At 42.1% G+C, this 22,769-nt stretch overlaps 1 protein-coding gene across 1 annotated transcript in view; it reads left to right on the plus strand.

Annotated features, from left to right (window-relative positions):
* Positions 1-22,769, plus strand: part of CLIC5 (chloride intracellular channel 5) — a 48,957-nt gene that overhangs the window by 3,060 nt on the left and 23,128 nt on the right. The window contains exons 2-3 of the mRNA XM_060021722.1: positions 16,166-16,362; positions 20,869-21,066. Of these exons, the coding sequence (XP_059877705.1) occupies positions 21,061-21,066 (6 nt within the window). The 5' untranslated portion in view covers positions 16,166-16,362; positions 20,869-21,060. The remainder of the gene's footprint in view (positions 1-16,165; positions 16,363-20,868; positions 21,067-22,769) is intronic.

Genomic DNA, 22,769 nt, shown 5'->3' on the forward strand with positions numbered 1-22,769 from the left:
GGGCTGACAACACTCCCCTCTTCTCCGGCATGGACATCTTTAGGGCAAATTTTGACCTAAATTGAGGGGTTTCCTGGGGCATGGGACTTCTAGTGCCGAAACCAGAAAAGTCCCAGACAAATTGCGATGAGCTGGTTACACTTAACTCAGACCCAAGCCTGGCCTGTTCGAGCTAATTCTGCTTCCTTGACCAGAGGAATTAGTTCTGTGATGGGTGGTGGGGACACGCCCCAGGCCAGACTAAAGAGATTCAATCCTGAAACATTTGTTGAAACAATAGAGAGTCAGTCTTTCAGCAGGAGCAGCTAAATAAGTAGAATACAGGCATCCCTCATTTTACTGCCCTTCACAGATACTGCGTTTTTTAACACATTGAAGGTTTGTGGCAACCCTGCATCGAGCACCTCTATCAGCACCATTTTCCCAACAGCATTTGCTCACTTTGTGTCTCTGTGTCACATTTTGGCAATTCTTACAGTATTTCAAACTTTTACATCATGATGATACTTGTTATGGTGATCTGTGATCAGTGACCTTTGATGTTACTCTTGTAATTGTTTTGGGGCACCACAAACTGCTCCCATGTAGGACAGCACATTCAATCAACAAAAGCTGTGTGTGTTCTGACTGCTCTACCAACCAGCTGTTCCCCCATCTCTCTTCCTCTCCTCACGCCTCCATATTCCCCGAGACACAACAATATTGAAATTAGGCTAATTAATAACCCTACAGTGACCTCTGAGTGTTCCTATGAAAGGAGGATTCCCATGTCCCTCACTTTAAATCAGAAGCTAGAGATGATTAGTCTCAGTGAGGAAGGCACGCTGAAAACCAAGGTCGGCTGAAAGGGAGCCGAGGTGTGAAAGCAAAGGAAAAGTTCTTAAAAGGAAGTTAAAAGTGCTGCTCCGGTGAACACGTGAATGATAAGAAAGTGAAACAGCCTTAACGCTGATACGGAAAAAGTGTTAGCGGTCTGGATGGAAGATTAAACCAGCCACAGCATTCCCTTAAACCAAAGCCTGATCCAGAGCAAGGCCCTAACTCTGTTCAATTCTATGAAAGCTAAGAGAGATAAGGAAGCTGCAGAACGAATGTTTGAAGCTAGCAGGGCTGGTTCATGAGGTTTAAGGAAAGAATCTTTTTCCATAACATAAAAGTGCAAGGTGAAGCAGCAGGTAGTGATGTAGAAGCTGCAGCAAGTTATCCAAAAGATCCAGCTGAGATCATTAACGAAGGCGGGTGCATTAAACAACAGATTTTCAATGTAAATGCAACAGCCTTCTATTGAAAGAAGCTGGCATCTAGGACTTCCATAGCTAGAGAGGAGAAGTCAATGCCTGACTTCAAAACTTCAAAGGACAGGCTGACTTTCTTGCTAGGGGCTAACGCCGCTGGTGACTTTAAGTTGAAGCCAGAGCTCATTTACCATTCCAAAAATCCTAGGGCCCTTCAGAATTATGCAAAATCTACTCTTCCTGTGCTCTATAAATTGAACAGCAAAACCTGGATGATAGCACATCTGTTAAAAATATGGTTTACTGAGTATCTTAAGCCTACTGTTGAGAGCAACTGCTCAGGAAAAAATACTTCTTTCAAAATGTTCCTACTTATTGATAATGAAGTGAATGAAGGGAGCCCTTCTCTCCTGATGCCCATACAGCAGCTGTCTCCATCACCCCCTGACGTATACGGCAGCCAGTTTCTGTCTACTCTTTAAGCAGTCATGTACCCAGTGAATGAACAAACGGGACATGCATAATCTTACGCCCCAAATGCCAGGACGTTTAAATTAACTCAGTTGTATGTCATGTAATTTCCCCCAGAGCTCAGCTTTCCCCTGACCATTGTTCACGTCGAGGAACATTTTTCTGGGCATAGCAATAACAATCACTGACACTTAGCACGTGTGCTGAGTACTTTACTGTTTTATCTCATTTTTTGATAATAACCCGAAGAGGCTAGTACTGTAAGGGGGCCTGTTTTGCAGATGAGGGCATGGAGGCTCAAACAGGCGGAGATACTGGCCCAGGATTGCTCAGCTGCTGAGTGAGGATTCAAACTCAGGTCTGGCAGATCGCAGGGACTGGACAGCGTGGCCTCTGCCACTCCTTCCAGCTCTGGCAGCCCACGGACGGATCTGAGATGCCCCAATTCACCAGTGCACAGGCCAGCCTTGAGCTTTGAAACTGGAATTAACTTCTGAAGGTACAAACTAATAATCAACAGAAAATATCCAGCCGCAGATTGTCTCTGCAGCTGCTTCCAGACTCTGGGGTCTTGGTAATGGCTCTACACTAAAGCTCAGACTACTAGGGTCAGGGCCCAGCTCTCTTAAATGCTGAGGCACACACTCTAACAAAAATAATTCAGGGGGCTTCCCTGCTGGCGCAGTGGTTGAGAGTCCGCCTGCCGATGCAGGGGACACGGGTTCATGCCCCGGTCCGGGAGGATCCCACGTGGCGCGGAGCAGCTGGGCCCGTGAGCCATTGCCGCTGAGCCTGCGCGTCCGGAGTCTGTGCTCCGCAGCGGGAGAGACCGCAACAGTAAGAGGCCCGCGTACCGCAAAAAAATTCAGGTATATTACAGAGGAGGATGGAAAAACTAGCAAGAGTCTTTATAATTATATCCAAGATTTCCAGATAATTTCATATTTCTTTGAACTGCTTTGGAATGTTTCAGGCTAGTTTTCTTTCCTGAAGATACCTATCCTTTCTTCTTTGCCATGAGAAAAACTGGCTGTACCCTTTCCTGTTTCTGACCGGTCATGAATGTAATCTGCCTTACTTAACCTAAGGCATCTAGATCTGTTATGTAATTGGTTCTGTTAGGTGAATTATATTTGTTCCAGGTACGGTACCGGAGCCCTGGATATTCTGATGCTTTCTGACACCCCTTATAATAAAAGATGTACTTGTTCCGTTGGCATAATTTGTCGGAAATAAACAGAAGGCTGCTTCTGTTTCCTAGAAGTCACTTTTCTAGAAGGAGTACAAAATTGGTTAGCAAAACTTAATTGGGTTATTGCTTCCTGAAAGTCAAATCATACCAACAAACAAAATGGAATCTTTTAAGAAATGTCACTCTTTATACTAAAACTCAAAATTAAAGAAAAAAAGAAAAAAGACCTTTATAAAATCATAGGACTGGATGAGCGCACAGAGCAGCTCATCTGTGCTACCCTCCCGGGCCTAGTCTGGGTCTGAACAGATTCTGCAGACACAGAAACAGGTGAGGGAGCAAGAAATGTGGTAAAGCTAAACAGCTGGTAAGAAGAGAAAGTCAGATCATGCACTCAGCTCCAACGTACCACCTCAGAGAAGAATTAGGTGGATTTCTGGCCCCTTTTCCAGAAGCCAGTGGAGTCCTGACTCCTCACTGCTGCTGCTTTAGGTCCTAGTGGTATCGTTACTGACTCCCCGCAGGGCGTCCAGGCCCAACTCCCCCCAGGACACCCAGCATCATGGTTTTTCAACTGTCCACACAAGCTTCTCAACCACAGGCCCCGATGTCCTCAAGGATCGCCTGCTATGGTCCAGCCTCTAGGGATTCAGTGGAGTCACCGTGCTGCTCACCGAAATCCCGTATCTTCTCATTTTCCCCTCCGTGTAACGCATCTGCAACACTCAGATACTCTTGTTGCCAGTGAGCTGTTTTGCTCTCATCTTGGATGTTTGCCAGCTCACCCACTGATTGGCCGAATCCCCCCTGTAGCGCCTGAACTTCAGATGATCCCTGCATGTCTTCCATGTGCTCAGCAGCCTCTCTCAGCTACTTGGATGTGGGACTCAGACCATGCAGGACCTCCCAGAGATTCAGGGAAGTTATCCGCCTGTATTAGTTTTCTGGGGCTGCCATTACAAAGTACCACAGACTGGGTGGCTTAAACAACAGAAATTTATTTTCTCATGATTCTACGTTCCGTGAGAAACTTCTAGTTAAGTCGAAGTTTCTTGGACTTCTAGCCTTCAGAAGGTGTCAGCAGGGTTGGTTTCTTCCAAGGGCCTCTCTCTTTGACTCGTAGATGACCATCTTCTCTCTCTTTGTCTTCACATGGGCTTCCCCTGTGCATGTCTGCGTCCTAATCTCTTCTTGTGAGGACACCAGTCGTATTTGGATTTGGCTCACCCTTAGGACCTCATTTGACCTTAATCACTTCTTTAAAGGCCCTGTCCGAAGTGCTGGGGGTCAGGACTTCAACCTCTGAGTTTGCAAGGGACACAATTCATAACCTACTCAAAGAGGTGGCTGGTCCACCTGCCAGAGCAATTTACCTGATTGCAAGTGTGCCCTACCTGCTGGTCAGTGTCCCATACTTGCTGGCCAGGGTCACGTGGCTGCTTGCTGACATCACCCACCTGCTTGTGACACAACCCGCCCCCGGGCCGGGGTGACCAACCTTTGCCCTAAAGAAAACCCCGGCTTCCTGACATAACAGCCCGACCCCTGACCTCACCTACTTGCAAGGATACCCCCAGTTTGCCTCTTACCTCGTCCTGCAGTACCTCAGCCACCTTCTCTTCTTCCCTGGACTCAGCTACGCCCCCTCCTGGGCTGTTTGCTTCCCTTCCTTCCCCTTGCTGTCTAGTCCTCACTCAGCATTCTGCTGGAGCTTTTGTTAGAAAATACCTTCCTATGGCTCAGACCCCACCAGTGGGCTCTCATCACACCCAGAACTCATCCAGCCTCCTACAGCTGCTGCTCTGTATCACCTGAGTATTCCTTGGACCTCGGTTCCCTCCAGCTCACTGCCTCACACATCATTCCTGACACACTGGCCTCTCCTTCCCAAAGACACAAATCTCATTCCCACCCTGAAACTTTTGCCCCATTCCCACTGCCCGTATCACCCTCCACATGAGCTTTACACACCTCTCTCCCCATACTCGTTAAATCTCTGCTTATATAGAAATTCACTTGGTTAATAGAGCTTATACAGTTGTTCATAATTTCAGATGTTTTGAAGACTGCAGTGTTGTAAAAACTTAAAATTACAGAGATAAAATGTATACTAATTAATGGTCTTTTCAAGAAGAATGACATTTAAGGCGCCCTAGGTAGATGGTTATTTATCTCCTTTCTCAGAGTCCTACACAAAGGGAGACTGTATACAATTTTTCAGGAGCCCATTCTTTTCTTTAATGATCCTAATTATGTGTTCCACCAAAACTAGTTATGTGACTACAGGCAAATTAGTTAATCTGTCCAAGTCCTTTGTAAATGGAAACATTTCTGTTTGCCATCCTCAAGAAGCTGTGTGATACACACATGGGGCAAACTCAAATGAGAGAATACTTGGAGTGGGTATTGAGCAAGTTAAAGAAGAGAGAAAAATTTTAACTCATCTGGATATTTCATGCTATATTTGAACGTGTGCCCATCCATAAGGGAGAGATGGAGACTATTATCACTGGCCCTTTGTATGGCATTCTCTGTTGGAGTTTGTCCCAAACTTGTTTTTCTTTTCTCTGATATTTACTTTTAGTTTATATGATGCCACCTTAAGTCCTTTCTGGAATAAGTTGAAGTTACATATAAATACATTGTTAAAACAGCACTCATCCTTTGTATACTGGAATCATGCTTTTAAAAAATTAATTAAAAAATTCAAACTACACTTTGAGCTCTGTGACATATTAGCCCTTTCTTTTCAACCTATAGTTTGAAGATGGCTAGAGTCATTTTGCAAATAAGGAAGCAGAAAACATTAAAATAACCTAGGATGTGAGTTCATCCTTCTGTTATCTCATTCTTCACCCCCACGCACACACATTTTTTTTTTCTTTTTGATTTCTCAATGTATCTAGAACGCACCTGGAATGAACCTAAAAATATTTCTTCCCTGAGCATGGTATGTAATGTATGAAATGATTATTTCCAAGGTGTTTAAGTTTATGAATGACTACAGAAAGTTAAAGCCAAAAAGGACCTCAGAGATTATTGAAATCAAGCGTGTGTTTTACATGTAGGAAGCTTTAATTACCTACTTAGTTCTGAATAGCAAATTTGAAACACTCATGTCTTCCCTCAGGGCATTATAAAGCTGTCAGATTATATTGTACTACTTTGAACAGCCTTCTGAGGCATGTTTGTACCTGCTTCTTGGGTACTTTAGGAACTTCCTAAGCACTGAAGCAGTCTTGTAACCCGACTATCTTCCATCTGGGCAGATTCGTGTGTCTGGATCTGTTCACTGAACAGATTGGCATGGGGTGCACATCGACCCTGGGTCAGTTTTTTGAGCACAGAGAATTTTCTCCTCTACAAGATGCATTTCAAGCCCTCAAAGCCTCCACGGGACATTCTTTGTTTTATGGTGGATTAGGTGAGAAGAGTAGAATGTCTCAGTCCAACTCTTTTCATTCAATGCATTATTGAGGGCCTACTGTGTGCATAATTCTGTGTTAACCCAGGTAAGAATAGTCAAGAGTTTGCTTCTTCCAGGACCTTGTAGTCTAGTTACCCATCAATCCAGCTAGGAGACTGTCACCAAGCAAATGCCTAGATGGTGGTCAGGTGCACCATCTTGGTTAAACATGTCAATAAGCCATTTCCTGGTCTTAATAATGTGGCGCAGTGGCTTGGGTGAGAAAGAAACGTAAGTGGCTTCTCCTGTTTCAGTAATGGAGGCAAACATAGACTCATCAAATGTGAAAGTTGGAAGGGACCTTAAGGTATGTGAGTCCATCCTATTTGCTGTCCAGGTAGGGAGGCTGAGGCCCAGGGGGGCAGGTTCGAGATCACAGCCCATTACTGTCTGACCCGGAACCTCCAGCTGGGTTCCCACTGCAAGTCCTGAGCCCTCTTCCCCTCTCTCCATGTCCTCAGGACTAACTGTGCCTTTAAGCAGTAGCTCAGTGCCCTGGGGCAATTGTATTGACACAGCTAACGTTGAGGGCAGAGATGTAGGGGATTCTCACCAACATTCAGGCATCCTGAGAAAGCATATGGCAGATCTCCTTGTTTGATTCACGATCTGGGTTGTATTCTTCATCTTAAAAGATAGAGTTTAGGATGGAAGCACTATGAAGTTGCTCCCGAGCTGATAGCTCACACCGGTCTTAGCACACCACGCCCCGCTTGTCCCACAGTACTGTGCGTGGACCACAGGATTCAGGTGACAGAGAAGAAAAATACCACCAGTGACATCAGTGGTCAGCTGGCCCCACCTCTGTGCTCGTGCCAACGGCTGAAGGGTGTGTGCACAGAAATAGCTGAGAGTGGCCAGTGACCTAAGCTCCATCCCCAGCTTGAGAACAAGTGTTCTGGACAGTTCTTCCCTGCCACCCCTGCCTGTGATGTCAATGGAAGCATGTATCTTTGCTACCCGTCATTTTCCTGCTTTTGTGACCTGCCGTATCTTAGGATATACCTCATTAACTGGACCCATTTACGAAGGGGGTGGGGGGTTGCTAAAGAGATGAGCCAGGTGTAGATGCCAGGAGGAAGTTCATTCTGGCACACAGAGCCCTGTGTTGGGGCCACTGCAGGCTCTCAGGCTCTGCTCTTGGGCTGGGATTCAAGGGCGGGGGACATTTGAGGGCAAGGACAGCCCACCAGATTAAGAGGATCTGGCTTGCTGAGCATGTTAGCAGTACAGCGATGTATCATGGACCCACTGATCAGGTCTAGGGTACACCGTCAGGGTTGGACCCTGGTTAGACCCAGACAAAAAGCAGAGTTGATGCTGAGGTTTAGAGGGCTGGGAGAGAGCTCATTAAAAGCCTCCTTCTTGGGCTTCCCTGGTGGCGCAGTGGTTGAGAGTCCGCCTGCCGATGCAGGGGACATGGGTTTGTGCCCCAGTCCAGGAAGATCCCACATGCCACGGAGCGGCTGGGCCCGTGAACCATGGCCGCTGAGCCTGCACGTCCGGAGTCTATGCTCCGCAACGGGAGAGGCCATGGCAGTGAGAGGCCTGCGTACCGCAAAAAAACCCCAAAAAAACCCAACCTCCTTCTTAAGCCAGCTTTGGTTCTAGAGAATGAGAAAGGAGATGTTCCAGGGCTGGTCTGTGGTAAAAGAAGAGGCGAGAGGAAGGAGATGAGGCAGCCCACGAGGTGATCCCAGACATATGGCGCCAGAATAAACTCTGTTCACACCTGTACCCTCTGCGCTGTTTCCACGGCCCCCGCTCTTGTTCAGACCTGCATTGCTACTCCCCTACCTTGACTTGTCCTCCTTACGAGCTATCCCAGCCCAGGCCTCATGTTTCGGGAACATGAAACTGGAAAGAACTAGAGCAGGAGGCATATAGCGATCACCATAGCAAGCATTTTGACAGTTGTTTTGCTGGACAGTGTGCACCAATGACCTTGTGGTCGCCTCCGGAGACAGAGTGAATCTTCGAGTCTGTCTCTTGAGGCGGAGGTAGATGAACACAGGGAGATGATTAAGAAGGCTTTTCACTTTTTATTTTATATTCTTTGATAGCCTTTGAATTTCTTACGTTGTGCCTGCTTTCATGTATTTCTTATATAATTTAAAATTAAAATATATAAAATGACTTGTAAAAATTAGAATGACAGCATCAGTCTGCTTGGGCCCCGATAAGTCGCTGCCATTGTGGTCTTAACGGTGTGGAACTGGCACACGAGGAGGGGCAGGGCAGGGCAGGGCAGAGGGTGGGTCCAAATTTGTAGCCGGTGCCAAGGCAGATGGCATCACGGGCCAGACTCTGGCACCACCATGGGGCAGGCAACACGAGAGCAGAGTTGGGGAGCTCTTAACTCAGGGCACCCCCAGAACCTTTCCATGCCTCAGTTTCCTCATCTTTAAAATGGGAGTAGGGGCGATGACATTAGTCCCAGCCAACTCACAGGATTTGGGTTTTGTTTTTTTCTTTGGTTTTGTTCTTTCCTGGTGACTTGATGTTCCCATGCATTGTGGGTGTGACATAGTGATTGGATATTGAAGCAAGGTGAAGGGTCAAAGGCAGACAAAATGACTGGAGCCAAGGTGGGACGAGTTAACGACCTGATACATGTTGTAATGACCTACTTCTGCTTGGCATCTCCAGAGAGCTAAAAGCAGGACCTAACCACCATCGTTTCCAAGAAAAGAAAGCTAGTGGCATTTTTGTCAGAGTGGCAGAAGAGAGGGCTCAGCCCTGTTTTTGATGGTCTTACGGATTTTAAATGACCACAGGAAAGCAGTGGAGACTTTTCTTGAGATATAAATCTCTCTCTCTATCCTTTAAGAAAGCTCCACAAACAAAATACTATCAGAATGATCACTGTTCTGCCAGTCATACTAATGAGGAAATGTACACTTAAAAATTTTTCCCTTCCCTCTCCTCATGACGGAAGCCCAGAGAATGCCAGCTCCAAGGCCAAGTTATCCATCCATAACTAAATGCATGGGCAAGAGCATACACCTGCAGTTTTTTTATTGAAATATAGTTGATTTGCAGTGTTGTGTTAGTTCCAGGTGTACAGCATGTGGTTTATATATATTTTTTCAGATTCTTTTCCCTTATATGTTATTACAAGATATTGAATATAGTTCCCTGTGCTGTACAGTAGGTCCTTGTTGTTTATCTATTTTATATATAGGAGTGTGTATCTGTTCATCCCCAGCTCCTAATTTGTCCCTCCCCTCCCCTTTCCCCTTTGGTAACCTTAAGTTTGTTTTCTATGTCTGTGAGTCTGTTTCTGTTTTGTAAATAAGTTCATTTGTATCAATTTTTTAGCTTGCACATATAAATGATATCATATAATTGTCTTTGCCTGACTTACTTCACTTAGTATGATAATCTCTAGGTCCATCCATGTTGCTGCAGATGACATTATTTCATTCTTTTTTATGGCTGAGTAATATTCCATTGTGTATATATTCCACATCTTTTTTATCCATTCACCTGTTGACATACACTTAAGTTGCTTCTGGGTCTTGGCTGCTGTAAATATATCTGCAGTTTTTAAACTAATTTTACTATAGAACTAACTTCATGGTTCTCCTGAGTTTTAGTTGTTCACGGTCTTTGTATAAATAAATAAATACACACACACATGTGTACACACATAAAGTAAGGTGTTCTAGAAATGTAGAAAAAAAGAGTACAATTCTTCCACAGTCCCACCACCCAAAGATAACTGTGACAGTTTTGTGTGTGTGTGTTTTTGAAAAGTGTGTTTTCTTTTGCACACATTTAAATTTTTTTCCTGCATTGATACATCAGAAAGACCAATAGCAAGATGATAGCTGTACAGTTTTTACCCTTTCAATGCATAGTGATAATGGAGCAAAGCCTCTGTTCTGCTTTCCAGAAAGTCCTGCTTCTGAGGGAGGTTACCTCATTCACTCTCTCTCTCTTTTTCTTTTCTTTTTTTTTTTTTTTGGCCACACGGCATGTGGGATCTTAGTTCCCTGACCAGGGATCGAACCGGCATTCCCTGCGTTAGAAGCACGGAGTCTTAACCACTGGACCACCAGGGAAGTCCTATTCACTCTCTCTTATTCACAACGGGGGGCTGCCCTGCAGTTGAAGGGATTATTCCACGTTGTTCGGGAGGGAGAACTTGGAGAACTAGGTCTGGTTGTTTTTCTGGCCCTCCTACTTGCTACAGGTCAGACATCCTGAAGGCCAAGAAGAGTTTTGACATTTGGACAAAACCCTAACTGTGGAGGGGCGTCTGCACATTTAGTCCAGTGGAGTTTAGTGCGTTCTTCCTGGAGTTTAGTGTTCTGGTTTGATTGTTACTGGCCTGACTTTTTAGCCATTTTCTGTCCGTTTCTCTAATAAGAGAAACTCTGAAACCTGTAAATTGCGGGAAGTTTCTAACTGTCTGTGGAACACCTGCTGTGTGCCCTCCCCACTCCTACCCCCAGGCAGCCAGTGCTAGTTCCCCACACCTGATCCCCAGGCTCTGGAAGCTTCTCGGGGCCAGCTCTGCACTGGCTCCAGGCCCTGCTCAGCAAACAAAGGACAATTAGCACGTTGTTCTCAATCGAGTTCATAGTGCAAAACCTGCTGGGCCAGGCGCAAGCTCTCTCCGCTGCCCTCCTCCTCGGGTACTTTGACTTTCTAATTGACTGGTGCTGACTCCTGTCTGGGGACCAAAGGAGAACAGAGGGCGGGAAGCAAGGTGATCCCTCGGTGCAGAAGCCCCTTCCACTCCCTCAGCCAGGCTGCGAGCAGCTTTCATGTCCACAATCCTGGCAACGGCCATGGTTCCTCCCAGCCTCCCATAGATAGAATAACTGTAATCAATGCTAATATAATTATATTTTTTTTCTTTTTTACCATAATGACTCCTCCCATACAACTTTGGAAATAGCAAATATAAATTTTTTTCCAAGTATATATTTTGGCATCTGCCCTAAACACGTGCTGAGCCCACCTTTAAGGTAATCCAGCTATGCTGATCAGATATACACACATCAGAATTTGGGACACTGGTAGCGTTCTCCTAGATGTCAGTTTCCATAGGATTAAACTAATTTCTACCAATGAGATCGTATTAATTCTGGGAATCTAAAGCTGAAGTTTGTCCTGTTTTAATGAGCACTCATCAACCTATATCGCACTTTGACATGTATCTCTAAGAGTTGGAAGAAATAGATGCCCGCAAAACTTAAAAACCTTTACCCAAAGCAGCATTTTTTAAGTAAAATTTTATCTTCTTCGCAGTCCCTTTGAAAACTTTTTAACTTTGAAAATTTAAGGTCTAGTTATGTGACACATATTAAACTCACCAGGAGAGCATTTAAAAAGTACAGGGGAGGGAACTCCCTGGCGGTCCAGTGGTTAAGACTCCAAGCTTCCACTGCAGGGGGTGCAGGTTTGATCCCTGGTCAGGGAACTAAGATCCTGCAAGCTGCATGGCGTGGCCAAAAAAAATATAAACAAATAAAAATAAAAACTACGGATGCCCAGGCCTCTCTCCTACCCGCCTTCCCATGTAGATTCAACTGTCCTAGGGGGATCAGCATCACCCTGGCTTTAAAAGCTCCCCAGGTGATTCTAGTAGTAAGCCAGCTTTGGGGATCAGTGTTCCACTCAGTAAGAAGAGGCGCCTACACCCCATTGGATGGTCCAGCAATGAATGACATTGCTGATATCCAACTGAAATCAATTAACAAAGGAGGTTACCATTTCAAATTAACCCAGCAGAAAGACTATGCATTAAATGGACAAAAAGTACTAAAGAGTTAGATTTACACATAGAATTGCAGACATTTCTAGGTTAACTATGTCAACATATGTTAGATTTTAACCACCAAGACATTTCATTAGGGTATTTGTGAATCATGTATGGCCTGGAATGATGAACAGGTCTCAGATTTTCTCTCTCCTATTCTCCCAGCCACTCTGGTTGCCACTGGCAGCCTCAGTCCATGTTGGTCTGTGTTCTTCAGGAGGCTTAGGTCCTCTGTAAGTAACTGAAGGTCCCACATCGACCAGTATTTCTAGACCTTTGCCATGTTGCTCTCCATCTGTCCGAGTGCACGCCTGATTTTTTTCTCTCTGCACAGGTGGTGAGCTGCACAGTGCTGTCAGGGCCTCTCCAAATGGATGTTAGAGGCATCAGCCCTGAGCTGGGATCAGGGGTACAAATATAAGCAGAAGTGTCTCCTCACTGTTGTAGGTTGTCTTCTTTTAAACATTTTATTATGAGAATTTCCAAGCATTCAGAAAACTTAAAAAACACCCATGTGCCCACCATCTAGATTCTGCAGTATAGTTGTCCCTTCAACAATGTGGCTTTGAACTACGTGGCTCCACTTATACACAGGCTTTTTTCAAGAAATAGTACTACAGTACTACACGATCTGCAGTTGATGGAACCCGTGAATATGGAACCATGGATACAGTTATAAAGGAAGTTATAATCGGAGTTTTGACTGCACGGAAGGTTGGCACTCCTAACCCTGACATTGTTCAAGAATCAGCTGTAAACATATTCTGTACTTGCTTTACCCATGTATCTAGCCATCTGTTCATCCGTCAGTTCATCTTATTGTTTGATGCATTTCAATGTCAGTTGTCATTGTTGTCAGTACACTTCACTTAGAAACATTTCAGCAGCAGCATATCAATAATGGTAGGACAGAATTTGTTTAGAGCTATTCTTCTTTTTAAATAAAATTTACAAAGACGAAAATGTACAAATCTAAAGCATACTGTTCTGAGTTTTGACAAATACATACACCTGTGTAATTCAAAGTCCTGTCAAAACACACGACGTTTCATTCCCCTGGGCAAGTACCTTTCTAACCCTTCCTGTCTACCCCTTTCCCCAGGTAACCGCTGTTAGACTTTTTTAAAAGTTACAGATTTGTTTTACCCTCTGTAACATCATATAAAAGGAATAAAATCATATAATAAGTACTCTTTTGTGTCTGGTTGTTTCACTAACATGATGCATTTGAAATTTACCCATGTTGTTGTGTGTATCAGTACTTCATACCTTTTTATTAGGAGTCTTTGGCCCAACATTGACCAAGAAAGCCTCAAGACAGGCCTGGCAGCAGGTTGGAGCCAGGCAAGACCACAGCAGTCCTCTCTCATGGATCACTCAGTGACAGAAGTCAGTGGCCTTTCATTAGGACACACATGCAGCTCCATGGAGAGCAGCGTGTGGGAAGGAACTGAGGCCCCCTGCCAACAGCCAGATGAGTGAGCCATCTTGGAAGCAAGTTCTGCAGCCCCAGGCAAGCCTTCCGATGACTGCAGCTCTACCTTACATAATTGCAACCTCATGGGAGAACTCAAGCCAGTATTCCACGGTGTTGAAATAGTAGCCAGCGTTGCACAGTACAGATATACCACAATTTATTTATCCATTTACCAGTTAATGGACACAGGAGTATTTTCAGTTTTTGGCTGTTGTGAATAAAGCTGTTTTGAACATTCTTGTACAGGTCTTTTTTGTGGACGTGTGTTTTCATTTCTCTTTGGTAAATATCTAAGAGAGGAACTACTAGATATAGGGTAAGTATATGATAATTTTGTAAAAAAAAGAAAAGGACAGCCAGATCTTAAAGTAGGTACACTATTTTAAATCCCCATTTTATGAGAATCCAGGCACTCAGACATCCGTACCAACAATTGATGTTGCCATAGTGGTGGTTGTGTAGTGCTATCTCATTTTCTTTGCATTTGCTTTCTAACTTTTAATTTTCTAGTACATGTGAGTTAACACCTGCCATGTGCACAACATTATGCAAGGGCCTTGCTGCTCAAAGCGTGGCCCATGAACCTGTAGTATTAATATTCTCTGGGAAATGCAGAGTCGCAGGCCCCACCCCAGGCCTACTGAATCAGAATCAGTATTTCAACAAGATCCCCATAGAGTTCTTATGCACGTTCAAGCTTAAGCATGGCATTAGGGGATGTAAAGATAAATAATATTGTCCTCAAGAAGTGATGCAGGATAAAAAAGGTGTCGGGGAGGGAAAAAAGGCGAGGCTATTTTAATAGGTAGAATATGATGCTTGTACCATCAGACATGAAAACAAAGTCTGGAGAGATGGGAGAGGCCTTCGTGGGAAGGCATCACCTATCTGGGTCATGAGCAATAGATAGGAAAGAGGGAGGAAGACACGTAACCTTAGCTGCATTGTAGGTTACTTACCCTGGTAAAAAGCAAGAGTTAGATTGAGAGGTGGTGGTAGGAGAGAGAGAAAGCAACCTTTGGACTAGAGTGACAGTCCAAATAAGAGAGAAAGATGGAAAATACAGTGACCTCATGTTCCCCAATCCTGTGTGCTGTACACATAAAAGATTGTGTAGATAGGTAGAGAGATAATGTTCATTCATTCAAGGAGACTCCTTAGCTTTTAGTTTGAGACCTCAGGATGTAGAACTAATAAGACCGACGCTATGTGCCGTAATTATTAGTACTGAAGAAAATCACACAGATTTTCTTCAGTGACAGTAAAGAAACTGCACACATGAAGACCCAGGACACCAAAAGTGCCGCAAAGTATTGGTATGGAAATTGGGTACAAATGTAATTTTATATGTATATAGACAAATGTGTATACACGTACACAAAGTGAAACCATTCGAATTTTGGTGTGGACAATCCAGAATTTAGACAGTTATCACTACTTTTTCTCTATTCGATTTGAACATTATCAGTGTTAGGAGCTAAGACTTGGGGTAAAATGTTATGAATACTTAGTTGCTTAGATAATAAAATGAACCAGAGCAGGAGTAAAACACATTCAAAGGGAGTTTGTAGATTGACTCTAGGAGAATTTCTCTGAAATTGTTTCCTCGGGTGTAAAATAGAAAAACGAATTGCCCTATAGGGTTGTTGTGAAGATCAAATGGTCCTCATGAGCTCCTTTCTTCTTTTTTAAAAAATTTAATACATGTTAAATGAACTGTAAGGAATTTTTTAAAGGGAGGGAATTGAGCTCTAATAGAACGTATATAGATAAAATATTTTAAACATATGTTTTGAATTTGAGGCACCTTATCCTCAAAGCAAAATAATTGGGAAATGGGAAAAAAGCCCTTAGACTAGGGAATCTGTAAACTTGCAATAGTTACCTAACTTTTTAGACTGGAAGAAGGAAACAGCTCATGAGGTGATGATGCCAGGTCTACACTGAGACCGGGTAACAGTGCTCCCTAGTGGACTAGAAATGAAAGAAAACACTCAGTTTTCCAAATCCTGAGGGTTTCTCAGCTTGATCTTTCTTGCATATTGTGTTTGCCTTTGGTAAAAACGTGTTCATTTTTTATTGCATAATTTATCATTCTGGTTCAGTTATAGACATCTGATATTTTCCCTTACTTTACAGAGATACTTTACAGAGCATACATTTTAAACCTTTAATGATCACAGCATCCTTGAGCTATGGACGAAGTTCAGTGGCAGCTGTTAGGGGACCTGGGCCCTAATCTTAGTGTTACAAACATGCACCGGAAAAGCAGCCTGAGCCATGGCTTTCATATCTATAAAACGGATTTGGTAATACTTGCCTTACTGCGTTCTTGGCCAAATCATGCAAAATACTGTCTGTAAATGTCTTTTAAGTTTGCAGTTACTACAAAATGCAAAATATAATTATGATTTAGAGGAGATATCAGGGTTATGGAAAGAAAATAACTCCAAAAATACATAATAATAAATATAATTCAGAGTAGAACTAAGTTCTATTAACATACTAACGTGTCATTGTGTTACTTATACATATTTTTTTTCCCCTCCAGAATCTCTTCATTCTGAGCTCTGAAACCAATGCAGCTTAGCTGTGGGAGAAGGATTGGAAACTAACACTGAACACGCCTGTCTAATCTATCAGGCTCTGAGGCTTCACACGTATCTTTTTCATTTAAACTTCCCAACAACACTTTGAGGAAGGTGTTATTTACATTTTTGCAAATAAGGAAACCAAGCCTCAGAAAAGGTAAGTGGCAGTCTACATTTGCACCCAGGTCTGTTTGGCACCAAAGTTTCCCTTACCCCATGTGGCTAAAACATTCCCCCTTCATCTTCATAATTTTTATAAACAAGAAACACTTCCATTAACCTCCAGTTGTTTTTTTTCACCCCACAATTCCATAATTTCCCATCTCTGCTCCCCAGGTCTGCCCACTCTGCACCCAAATGTAAACTAAAACCAAAAGAGAATTTAAACGTGTGTAGATAAATTGAGTATGTTATCTGCAGATAGCGATATTTAAAGGAAAATCATAGGCAGTCTTGAAACCGCTTGCAAAGCATTCAGTGAGCCCTGCCCTGCTGTGAGTATCACCCAGTGTTACTGTCGAGTCACCATGTCACAGCCTGGGAAGCGCACGGAAGCAAGAAGAATGAAAGTTTCCTATGTTATTGTCCCGTTAGTTGGGCCAACCCCTTACTTAAACAAAATCCCTTGCCTTTTAAAAAGTCTTTTGGCTAGACAGTAAAGAAAAGTATCTTTGAATCTTCTACACTGACAAATTACATCAGCTAATATTTGAGTTGACTGTCTGAAAAATACTGGTCTTATATAAATATGCTTAAATGCCATGTATATACACTGTATAATGTCAATTTTTTAAAAAGCAGAATACAAAGACAACTATGATTCCAAATGAAAATATAAACATACAGGTAGAAAAGGAGTAAGAGAAAATTAACGTAAGTACCTTCGGGTAGTGGAATTACAGATGATTCTTATCATCTTTTTTTTATAAGCATGAATGACATTTATAATGGAAAGAAGTCTCCTTAATATAAAGAACACAGACATCTTTGATGCCACAACAAGAACCTAAGAAGCTGAAAATTGTAGCTGTGTACTTATTTCTCAGTAAGTGTGTTTCTTGTGGAGTAACTTAAGGACAGTGTCCTTCAGCAATAATGTTTAGAAAATGTAAAATCAAAGTATGAAAGGACAGCTTACTCAGGCATTTGTACCCAAGCCGGTGGAATTATTCCTCAGGTTTCATTTTCAAAGCCCACAGCTCTTTCTCCATCTTTTCTGGATGGCTCAGAGTAACAATTTACATTATATTTGTTATACAGTCTGCTCTGTATCTGTTATACAGATACAGAATCCAAGGATGCAGAGGGTGACTATACTCCATTTTACATAGGGGACTTGAGCAACCGTGGATTTTGGTAACCCCTGGGGGTCCTGGAACCAATCCCCTCAGATACCGAGGGATGACTATCTAGAGAAGTACACAAAATACATTACTGAGATAGATTGCCTTTGGTTTTATAATACAGAATCAAACTTCCTGGATGTCTTTGGAGAAAAAAAAAATCCCCAAACGGTAAAACCTTAAAACCCCTCAAACCACAAAGTAAAATCTCCAAAGATGGGGAAATGTACTGGAGGAAGGTGGAGTGAGAGAGCTCAGTGGAGTCAAGTTGTCTATGGCGGAAAGAAGGCACATTCCCTTTAGGCAGAATGATGGAGATAAAAAAAATAACCCAGTAATACTCCATTAAGTTACTAAGTAAACTTGATATTTCCTCAAGTTCCTTCAGCACTGATGCAGCACGCCTTTATCCTTGTCTGCAAAAGCCCAGCTAAAGGGATGCCCAGCTCTCCTTTCCTCTCTTCTCAATGGACTATCCGGACATTTCGTTCTTTGGACATCTGCAAATTCATCTGCTTCAAGTTGCTTTTTTCCTGTACTAAAGGTGCTAGAGAAGTGATAGAAGGTTCTAGAGAAGTGATAGACAGCTACTAAGGGGTCAGACTTTGGTCATGTTGGAGACAGCAGAGGAAGGAAGTGGAGTGAGAAAACTAGACCCAGTCTGAATAAAGAGGAAGGGCAAGGGGACAGCTGGGAGACATCCCTGAGGATGGGGCCCTGTGGTTGAGTGTGTAGTCCCAGCCTGGGTAAGTCGACAATGCCAGGGGCAGGGAGAGGATGAAGCAAGGGTTTCCCTGCCTGAGGGCTTAAGGGTATATAGTTCATCCAATTTTAAAAATAATGTCATTTTTCCATGTTCAATTTTTTTAATCAAATTTATTTAAATAACCTTGTTGTCCCTTCCATTTATGTTAAATTGTTTGAGTGAAGAGCATCCCATCTGTCTCATCCTCCCAATGTTTAATATTACCCTTTTCCTATTTTCTGTATTCGTTTCCTCTAAGTAATAAAACATCATAAATGACTTCTACTCAGGCTTCTAGGACCTTTAGGACTTTTCCCAGATTGTATAAAGTAGACAGCACCGAGGTGGACCAACTATTGTAATGACGAGTCAAGATATGGACGACTGTTCACAATTTGAAAAGTAAGAAAGTGCAGTAAAATTTTAAGAGATACCCATGGTGGGTATAATGGCAGAGTCAGAATTGTGAGGAATGAAATTCAAAATGTTGGAACAACTAGATGAAGGTTACAAAAATAAAGCTATGCGGTGACCAGCTGGGAATGGTGTTTGAGGGAGCTCCAAGGAGGAGAGAGAGTGCCAGGAGGTAAATGGGAGCGGGGCGCATTCACAGTGACTGAAATAAATCAGCAGAACCATCTGAAGTTCTCAGGTACCTTCTACACAGTCCCCTCCCTGTGCCCATATTGAAATGTGGTTGCCACATTGTGATGTGACAGTAGACCAAGTTGCTCCAGTAAGCAACACCAGCTACTGGAAATGGTTTTCTCTGAGCACCTGCCTCTGTCTTGAAGCCAGCTGGAATGTAAATGATTGTGGGATTGAACGACTTTCTGTGTTATGTGTCTGCCCATCCTTGATATCATCCTATGAACATAAAACTCAGATTTCTGATCTTGGCATTCAAGGCTATCCACAATCTAGCCCAGTACTGCCATCTTCTCTATTTTTTCTGGAATCCACATACTCCATCCAATCTGGTTTTTCTCCATCATTGTGAATTATCGATTCTGCATTATATTTCATACGTTAATCCCCCTTCTCCACTTCTCCACACACAAAAATTGAAAGTAAAATCTTGGGAAAATATATACATAAACACTAACCAAAAGAAAACTGATATCAGAAGAAGGCAAAAAATAATGCTAGAGATAAAGAGTGACATTTTCTACTGAAAAAACAGTCCATCTACCAAGATTATATAACAGTTCTGAATCTGTATGCATCCAATAATATAGCCTTAAAAATATATAAAGCAAGGGCTTCCCTGGTGACGCAGTAGTTAAGAATCCGCCTGTCAATGTAGGGGACACGGGTTCGAGCCCTGGCCCGGGCAGATCCCACATGCTATGGAGCAACTAAGCCTGTGCACCACAACTACGGAAGCTCGCACACCATGCTCTGCAATAAGAGAAGCCACCGCAATGAGAAGCCCGCGCACCGCAACGAAGACCCAACGCAGCCAAAAATAAAAAATAAATAAAATAAATTTATTAAAAAATATATATAAAGCAAAAAATGAGATAACTGAAGTAAGAATTAGACAAATCCATGATCATAGGGAAGATTTTAACTTTCCTTTTTCAATACCTAATAGAAGAAGCAGATGAAAGTCAATAGGAATATGAAATAATTGAGTAACAAAAATAAACAGATACTAATTTATTATCATCTACAGAATACTATACCTAACAATGGAAGAACACATGTTATTTTCAAATGCACATGGAATATTTCCAAAGTTGGCCATATGCTGGGCCATAAAGCAAATCTCAAAACAAATTTCAGTAGATTAAAATCATAACAACTGTATTGTCTGACCACAGTGAAATTAAGCTAAAAATCAACAAAAAATATAACTAGAAAATCTTCAACTGTTGTAAAACTGATCAATACATTTATAAATAACTCATGGATAAAGGAAAAAAGTCTAAACAGAAATGGGAAGTATTTTGAACTGGATGATAAGGAAAATAAATCATATCAAAACTTGTGAGATGCAGATAAAGCTGTACTTAGAGGAAAATTAATAATCTTAAATGCATATATTAGAAAAGAAGAAAAGTCGAACACCAGTGATTTAAGTGTCCACAATTATCTTGGGATAAAAAGCAAACAGCAACAAACAAGTAAAAACAAAAAGAGAAGAAAGGAAATAATAAAGATAAGAGCAGAAATTAATGAAATTGCAAAGAAATGCACACTAGAGACTATTAATAAAGTCAAATATTCTCAAAAGAAAAAGAAAGAAAATTTTAAAATCCCTAATAAGACTGATTAAGATAAGAAGAAAAGGCGCAAATCACTGATACTGGGTTTTAAAAATACCCTATTTTTAATAGGGGTATTGCCTCAGATCCTACAAACATCACATAAAAGTAATTTGAGGGTATTGCCTTAACTGATTCCCTATGTAGAATTTGCTACCGTGAAGAGATAATGCTTATTATCTCAAGCAAATATTCAAGTCAATTGTGGCAGTTATGTTTTGGCGGGTAAAGTTATAAAGTGGCCTTTATGTTGCTAAACTGAATTTTTTTTTTTTTTTTTTTTTTTTTTTTTTTTTTTTTTTTAGTTTAGTTAGAGTGACTCAGTTCTACAATGTTTGAAAAACCCTGTGTAAACTGACCAAACTGAGTCTTTGTACATGCAAAACAGAAGACTAGACTTTGGCCCCACAGTTATCCAAGACAATGGGCAGGGCTGCTGTAGTCCCAGTTGGATCCTTTCTGTGGAATAGCTAATTTGTAAATTTCCTCCATTGTACATGCAGGTAAGATCACGTTTTATGTATATTTATAGCCTGTATCTAGTAGAATGAGTAGCATTTTGCTCAGTGGAGGTAACATATGTGCAAAAGCATAGGGGCAGGAAATGGCACAGTATATTCGGGGAAGAGCAATGTTTCTGCTGCGGAGTAGGGTATTTGAAGGAGTGCTGAGGGAGAAGCTGGCTGGACAGATAGGCTTGGTTTCATTTGTGAAAGGTCTTGGAACACACATCTTCCTGTATCTGCTTTATCAAAAATTTCCAGACATGGGTGTGATATAGGCAAACTTGTATTTCAGAAGGCACACAAGTTCATTCTTAGAACTTCTCAATCAAGTGAATATGTCTTGTTTCCTTTCTTAGGTTATATGTAACAGCCATATGGAGCCCTCAAAATACTTTCAATCGATTAACTGGTTGATAGACTCTTTCTTTTATCAGTAAACAAGCCAACTTGTTTTATACAAAGTGCTGTGGAAGACCCAGGTATTAGTTTTCTTCCTGCAGGAGTTTACAATATAGTAATGAAATAACACTTATGCACATAACACAGGAAGAAAATGGACCAGGAGTACAAGGACTTGAATTCTGGATACATCTCCTCCATTTTAGTTGTTTATAAAAACAAATATTTAATAAGCACCTATTATGTGTCAGATATCTGTTAGACTTTAGGTATGCACTGATGAGCAAAATAGTCATGGGCTTTGTGTGTCCAATGGAGGATAATGACATCAGACAATCACAAAAATTTATTCAACAAATAATGTATTGAGAATCTAATATGTGCCAGGCACTGTTCTAGGTGCCTGAAGCAATAATGAAAAAGCAGACAGATCTGTGCCCATACAGAAGTTACATTCTAGTGGGAGAAGACAGAAAACAAACTCTAGATGTACAATAAATAAGTAATGTATATATCTTATTAGAAGGGGATATGTCTTATGGTAAAAGAAATAGAAAGTCAGGTAAGGGTTTTTAGTAATGAGGAGGGGTACAGATAGGAGTTGGGATGGGTTGTCATTTTATCCAGGACAGTTAGAGTGGTCTCATTGAGAAGGGATGCATAAGCAAAAACTTAGAATTTTGGAGAGTTGACTCTGCATATATCCAAAGGAAATGTATTCCCGGCAGAGGGAACAGCCAATGTAAAGATCCTAATATGGCAGCATTTTGGAGGGTTCCAGGCACAGCAACGAGGCATATCCTCTGAAGCTGGGTAAGCAAGGGGGAGAAAAGCAGATGTAGGAGAGTTTGTGTAGATTTTTAGGGCCTTGAGGGTCACTGTATGGACTTTGGCTTTTCCTGAAAGAAATGGAGAGCCATTATAGGAGTCTGAGTAGGGAGAGAGATGATCTGATTTATGCTTTAATGGGATGACCGGTTCCATGTTACAACCTGTAACTAAATCATGATAGGTGTGTCCTGAAATGGAATAAGTGGGGGACCAAATTTATAAAATACCTGTGTATTGGGCCCTAAGCTTAGCTAGCCCCCTCAGACTCACTGGGTCATCTTGGTGCGGACCTGGTAGCATGCGGTATATATAAGCTCACATAGAATACTGTTCCTTGGAAGTGATGCAGAATGACACATAATCTTGTTGCAGAATGGCACATAATCTAGAAGTGTTCTAGCAGTGAAAGCACATATTCTCAAAAGGAGCGATGTCACCCCCAAAGGGGTGAAAATTGGTTCTTAAGGGAC

This window comes from Delphinus delphis, chromosome 10 (assembly GCF_949987515.2).
Source record: "Delphinus delphis chromosome 10, mDelDel1.2, whole genome shotgun sequence".
In the NCBI taxonomy this organism is placed as follows: Eukaryota; Metazoa; Chordata; class Mammalia; order Artiodactyla; family Delphinidae; genus Delphinus; species Delphinus delphis.